This window comes from Streptopelia decaocto (genome assembly GCF_964273445.1).
Source record: "Streptopelia decaocto genome assembly, chromosome: 2".
In the NCBI taxonomy this organism is placed as follows: Eukaryota; Metazoa; Chordata; class Aves; order Columbiformes; family Columbidae; genus Streptopelia; species Streptopelia decaocto.
This window is the reverse complement of record NC_138655.1, coordinates 136,521,060-136,527,429: the sequence shown is the minus strand read 5'-3', so window position 1 is coordinate 136,527,429 and position 6,370 is coordinate 136,521,060. Positions and strand designations below refer to the sequence as shown.

The following is a 6,370-nucleotide window of genomic DNA, read 5'->3' as shown; positions in this document are numbered from 1 at the left end:
AGCACCTGCCCAAGGATGGTCTCCGTATGGGAGTGAAGTGCTATAGCCATCTAGTGGTGGCCTGTTAAATCAGGCCTGGATGGTCTCAATGAGTAATTGTATACATTTGGCAGTATACATTCACAAAATATCAATTTTCTAAAGTAGAATAGTACAAAAGACTTTTAAATGCTCACTATTGCATGCAATTATTAAGAATGACATATTCTACTGAGCACTAAAATATAGCAGTGATAGCACTACAGCATGGAGCACTGTATTGCACCACATAAATCTCATGTTCTTGTTTGCTTTAGGAGACTGACTTGTACTTCAGAGATCCTCCTTCCCAGTGGCAGTAACTTTGTCATTGTCTGTCTTCTAAGTAGAGAGGGGGAAAAATAGGTCATCTGTTAACTTTATCACCCACCCAGGTTGTAGTAGCTTTGATAAATAAGAAGACTTTAAAACATAAATTCCTTGACTGAAAACAGAGATGTCTATAAGTAAGCACAAGCTAGCAATCTTAATGAGGCATTTAATCTACATATTAAACCTGAAACCTGTTTGTATGAAAGGTTAATGAAAATGGCTAAAGTTTACTTGAAATACTTTGAAATATTTATTAATTCACAGATAACATTTTCAAAGTTAGATTTTACTTTGACTGTGTTACCTTTGGAGATCTACTTTTGCTACATGCTGCAAGGATAGTAACAAAAGTGGGAACTGTGGAAGTTTGTATGATTAAAGTCATCATGACAAGCTGGCTGAATCTGGTACTTCTGCTTAGACTCCTACCAAGAATTAAGGTTGTGATGGGAACTCAACAGCACTTGAAATCCCCAAGCCTAAGTAGGCATCTTCCAAGTTTTTAACATCAGTGCCAAACGGCAACTACCTTGTGTTAAAATTACCCGTGTCAGGTAAAATAGAACAGGTTTCACCATGTACCACCAAAAATCACACTCCAAGATAAAACATTGACACAAATAGCTAAATGTAGTCAGATCTTTTTTTATTGGATAAGAGGCCATTTTGAAGATGGAAAACACTCCCCATGTTCAATAAACTTGTATCAAAGCAAAAAAAAAAAATAATCTTTACAGCATAATCCCACCAAATGTCATCAATACAAGTTTTCTGTAAAGTATCCTAGAACCTCTACCAACAATAAGATGCCTAGAAAACTTCAGCTTCTAGCAAGTCCAATCCTGCAAAAGAACACTCCTCAGGGATGTGAAGGGTTAAATATATACAGAGAGTGAGATATCCACAGAAGTGTTCTCCTTCTTGCTGAATAAATACATTTTCAAATTAAAAACATTCTTCACTGGCAATACATGGCATACGTAACAGCATCTTTTCATTTGTTGGATATAAATGCAACTGTTAATCACACTGTCAGGTACAAAAGTTACGGTACTGTTGTCCTCTCTGAAGCTCTAAATATATGCTGAGAAAAATCAGTTGTTCTCCCCAGTGCCAAATGGGAAGTATTCAGGGAACTCATGAATAATTTTTAGTGCTTCATTGTAGAGTTCCAGATCTGAAAGATGGCAAAGAAAATGGTTATGATGCGTAAGCTAAATGCCCCACAAATGACAGCATTAAAGCACTGCTTATTTTAAAGCAGTAGAGCTGAGCATTCCCAGGTATCCCTCATCCTCCCCAGTTTTCCCAAGGCAGCCAAGCTCTCATTGCTTGCTTTCTGGAGGGTTATTTTCAGGCCTGCTAGCTGCACAACTGCACCAGGTCCAGTGCAAGGCAAGAATCATGCGGTCAGGAGTAGAAGAATGATCAGACCATAGCAATGATCTAGACTGGCTCCAGCTTTGAGTCAGTCCCCACAGTTTGTACACAATTTCTCCCATATCACTCTTCTTTTCTACATTCTACTTCGTATCTGGCAGCTTGAAGAAAGAACTCGTCCATAAGACAAGACAATCAGGCTCTCCCTTACTTATTGAAGAACAGTTAAGAACTCAAAATGAATGTGTAATAATGTATACTCTTACTTACCAAATGGACTTTTATCTTCTCTGAACTGGACATATGACATACACATGATGGTTGCCTGATTTGTTACTCTCCCCACTACTTCAACAACTCCTGAGATCTCTTCATCTAACTAGAAAACATACCAAATATGAAATTAGTATCACTGAATTAGCTGCTGTCTCTACTGCACAGCACTTAAGCTAGGAACTCTCTACAACTGATGGTTTGTTCATGACACATTCTGCTCCAGAGTTACAGCTTTTGTAACAGCCAGTTCAGTACTGATACAAAAAATATATAAAGAGGCATTACAGGGAAGATATTAGTTTACAAGTGTATCAAACTCTGTCACTGAATCACTGAACAGAAATTCATCTAAGGCATAGAGAGCAAAGGAACCCAGATTTCAATGCACTGCATTCAAACATGAGTAAATCGTAGAGCTCTGTAAGAGCTGTGGAGGTATCATGCATGCCAGAGAACAGTTCCAGTATTCCAGATTCAGGAGGTATAACTGGAAATTATTTCTTAAATAATCTACCAGTAAGTGTTCAGAATGCAAAGACACTGAGAATAACAAGCCTTTAGTTGAACACGGAAAAAAAAAAGCTACAAATTTTATTTTACTCCAAAATTATACAGCTCAAATGTGTCTTCTTTTTTAAGATACTAATTTTAAGAGTGTAGTAATGTTTCAGTAATGGTCTTCCAATACCGAACTCTTAACTTTCTAAGAAGTCTTCAGGAACAGAGCAATAGATTCCCTCCCCCCAATAATTTAGGGTTTCTTTGTTGAAAGGAACTACACGCGTGTACACACACACACAGAGAAATTTATTAAAGGGGAAAAAAGTTTGAAAGCATTTTGATTAGCAAAACTATAAGTTCCTCTATTGACATGATGCAAAACAGAGAGATGAACCTTGGATGATTTTTCTGCACACACCAGTTTCTCCTACAGCAGTGGAACAGACTGTGAAGTGCCCAACACTGCAGCTATGCATTTACAAAATTCGACCAATTAGTCTGTTGGGGAATGTTGTGGAATCATCAGTCAGATGCTTACACCTGAAGTTTTAGCAACCCAAGGCAAGAAACCTTTTCATGAACTCAAGAAAGAGTTAGGAGGCAGAACTTCTACGACCGACATTTTTTTGCAGTTTGAAGGTGAAGTCAGCAAGCTTAACATTCGTAAAACAAAACTCTTTGCCAAATCAAACTGCATTTTTCATTAAGGAGAGACTCATGTATTGAAAGTTAGGAAGTATCATGTGCAATTATTTCATATGGAAATGGAGAGGTTTCTCTGCATTTAACAACTTATTCAGAGAGAAAGACATAAAGACTACACAGATGCTCAGTTAAGCTAGAGCATTAGCCATCACAAAGAAAATAATCCTTTAATTACAATATTTGCTAGAGGAAAAATACACTTACAGAGAAAAGAGAACGCCAGAGTGTTATTATTCCTTTGGTGGTACGTGATAACAAAGGAAACAATACTTTCTGTGCAGTAACTATAAGTGTATCTTATACCTGTTATATTAAATTATTGATTTTTATTTTTTTTAAGAAAGAATGCTTCAAGCTAACTATGAAGTTTACATCAATTCTATGACAAGTGTTCTAAGAGGATACAGAAATGTCAACTCAAAAAACTCTTGAGAATATCTTATTCTTGTTTTTTTTGCATTATTTTCACAAAATATCCTGTTAGTCATACCAAGATAAAAGCAATAAGAGAGGAAAAAGTCAAATTAAAATAAAGACATACGGTGGAATATATTACACTTTAAACAACCAATAGAGGAAGACACAGTAGCCAGACAGGCAAGTGTCTGACAAGGAATGCATTCTCGATACCAGCTGAAAATTGACAAAGACCAAGGCAGTTCATGAATATAGAGACTGCAAATTAGCTGGAAGATGTAAGAAGCAGAGGCAATTGTGGAAAAGGGAGAAACCAGGGATTATTTTTTTTCCAGACTGAAAACTCAATAGATGCAAGGCACACACAGGCTTCAGAGGGGACAAAACCTCTGGTACACAGAACCACTAAATGTTAGGGATTGGAAGGAACCTTGAAAGATCATTTAGTCCAATCCCCCTGCCGGAGCAGGAACACCTAGATGAGGTTACACAGGAATGTGTCCAGGTGGGTTTTGAATGTCTCCAGAGTAGGAGACTCCACAACCCCCCTGGGCAGCCTGTTCCAGCGTTCTGATACCCTCACTGAGAAGAAGTTTCTTCTCAAATATAAGTGGAAACTCCTCCGTTCCAGTTTGTACCCACTGCCCCTTGTCCTATCACCGGTTGTCACCGAGAAGAGCCTGGCTCCATCCTCGTGACACTCACCCTTTACATATTTATAAACATTAATGAGGTCACCTCTCAGTTTCCTCCAAGATAAAGAGACCCAGCTCCCTCAGCCTTTCGCAAGGGGCAACATATTTCCAAAGTGCTCCTTAACTCACCGGCTCGTTCAGCTCCACAGTCGTATGTTTCCCTTCCCCATCCGAAAGCACGAAAAGCTTCCCCGTCGGATGAACCTACAACAGACATTAGGCCGCTCTGAGCCTTATGGCCTCAGCCGCCTCAGCCACAACCGCGCAGCGGCGCTTCCCCCCGCGATCCGGCCGCTCCTGGCCCGGCTGGAGCCGCCGCGCTCCCTCAGGCCCGGCCGTGAGAAGGCGACACCCTCCCCCTCCCCCACAGGCCCTTCGCAGGGCAACAGCGCCGCGCTCCGCCCCGAGACCCCCCCGAACAGACCGCGGACCTTCTCGACGCGGCCCACGAAGCAGACGGGCCGCCCGATGTTCTGCGCCAGGTGGGCTGTAGCGATGCGGCGCCGCGGCACCTCATGGATGTCCCCCATGGCGGCGCGGCTTTCCCGCCCTTTGGCGGAGGGGAGGGGCGCCGTTACCACGGCAACGGGGGCGGTTGGGGCGGAGGTGGGGGTGCGGAGGGGAGGAGCGGCGGGGCGGGACTTCCTGTTCGCCTGACGCGACCCGGAAGCGGAGGTGGCGGTTAGCGAGCAGCGGTGGCGGCGGAGCCGGGCGGGCCGGTGGGTGACAGCGCGGCGGGTGTCGCCGCGGAGGGGAGGCCGGCTCGGGGCTGAGCCCCGGGGAAACCGGGTTCCCCGGTTTCCCCGGGGCTCAGCCCCGAGCCGGCCTCCCCCCCGCGGCCCGTCCGGCCCCTTCCAGACCTATCCGATGTGTGTTTTGTACTCGAATAATTTTTTCCTAAATCATCTTTTATTTCCCCGCGCCTAACGGTGAAAGGGCTGGAAAAAATGCCCTATGAGGAGTGGCAGAGGGCTTTGGGCTTGTCTAGCTTGGAGAAAAGGAGGGCTAGGACTAGAGAGGTTCTCCTTCCCCTCTGCTCTGCCCTGGTGAGACCACACCTGGAATATTGTGTCCAGTTCTGGGCCCCTCAGTTCCAGAAGGACAGGGAACCGCTGGAGAGAGTCCAGCGTAGGGCAACGAAGATGATTAAGGGAGTGGAGCATCCCCCTTATGAGGAAAGGCTGAGGGAGCTGGGGCTCTTTAGTTTGAGAAGAGGAGACTGAGGGGTGACCTTATTAATGTTTATAAATATGTAAAGGGTGAGTGCCACGAGGATGGAGCCAGGCTCTTCTCGGTGACAACCAATGATAGGACAAGTGGCAATGGGTACAAACTGGAACAGAGGAGGTTCCGCTTAAATATGAGAAGAAACTTCTTCACAGTGAGGGTAACAGACACTGGAACAGGCTGCCTGGGGGGATTGTGGAAGACGTCCAGGCAGGTTTTGAATGTCTCCAGAGAAAGAAACTCTTTCTCTGGAGACATTCAAACCTGCCTGGACACCTTCCTGTGTAACCTCATCTAGGTGTTCCTGCTCCGGTGGGGGGATTGGACTGGATGATCTTTCAAGGTCCCTTCCAATCCCTAACGTTCTGTGATTCTGTGACCCTGGGGAGATGCTGAACTCTCCTCCCTCGTATCCAGTGACAGGACACGTGGGAATGGTTCAGAACTTTGCCGGGTGAAGTTTAGGTTGGATAGTGATAGGACAAGAGGAAATGGCCTCAAGTTGCACCAGGGGAGGTTTAGATTGGATATTAGGAAAAAATTCTCCACAGAAAGGCTTGTCAGGCATTGGAACAGGCTGCCCAGGGAAGTGGCGGAGTCACCATCCATGGAGGTGTTTAAAAGACATTTAGACGAGGTTCCTAGGGACATGGTTTAGTGCTATAGTTAGGGTATGGTTGCACTAAATGATTCTGAGGGTCTTTTCCAACTGAAATAATTATATGATTCTATTATATGATTCTGTGATATTAGGAGGCATTTTTTTACTGAGAGGGTGGTCAAACACTGGAACAGGCTTCCCAGAGAGGTGGTCAATG

General features: G+C 44.0%; 2 protein-coding genes across 4 annotated transcripts in view; one reads left to right on the top strand and one right to left on the bottom strand.

The window, feature by feature from the left end:
• Positions 1-980: 980 nt before the first annotated feature.
• Positions 981-4,916, bottom strand: RPA3 (replication protein A3). Its single transcript, XM_082047044.1, has 4 exons — positions 4,757-4,916; positions 4,455-4,529; positions 2,002-2,110; positions 981-1,528 (listed from the first exon to the last, which is right to left on the bottom strand). The coding sequence occupies exons 1-4, from the start codon at positions 4,853-4,855 to the stop codon at positions 1,446-1,448; spliced, it is 366 nt and encodes a 121-aa protein (XP_081903170.1). The 5' UTR covers positions 4,856-4,916; the 3' UTR covers positions 981-1,445.
• Positions 4,917-4,972: 56 nt separating this feature from the next.
• Positions 4,973-6,370, top strand: part of UMAD1 (UBAP1-MVB12-associated (UMA) domain containing 1) — an 81,798-nt gene continuing 80,400 nt past the window's right edge. Inside the window, exon 1 of one of the 3 annotated variants that reach the window (XM_082047042.1) lies at positions 4,973-5,000. The gene's annotated coding sequence lies outside the window, so the exon portion shown is untranslated. Of the gene's footprint in view, positions 5,045-6,370 lie in introns of all 3 variants that reach the window. The other 2 variants (XM_082047039.1, XM_082047040.1) reach the window with 2 other exon arrangements.

What these genes read in the sequence shown, in the direction of transcription:
- RPA3 (XM_082047044.1), bottom strand. Translation starts at nt 4,855, where the DNA reads ATGGGGGACATCCATGAGGTGCCGCGGCGCCGCATCGCTACAGCCCAC. An exon ending in TCGTGGGCCGCGTCGAGAAG is followed by an intron (nt 4,530 to 4,756) that starts GTCCGCGGTCTG and finishes TGTCTGTTGTAG; the next exon opens with GTTCATCCGACGGGGAAGCT. An exon ending in CTGTGGAGCTGAACGAGCCG is followed by an intron (nt 2,111 to 4,454) that starts GTGAGTTAAGGA and finishes TATGTTTTCTAG; the next exon opens with TTAGATGAAGAGATCTCAGG.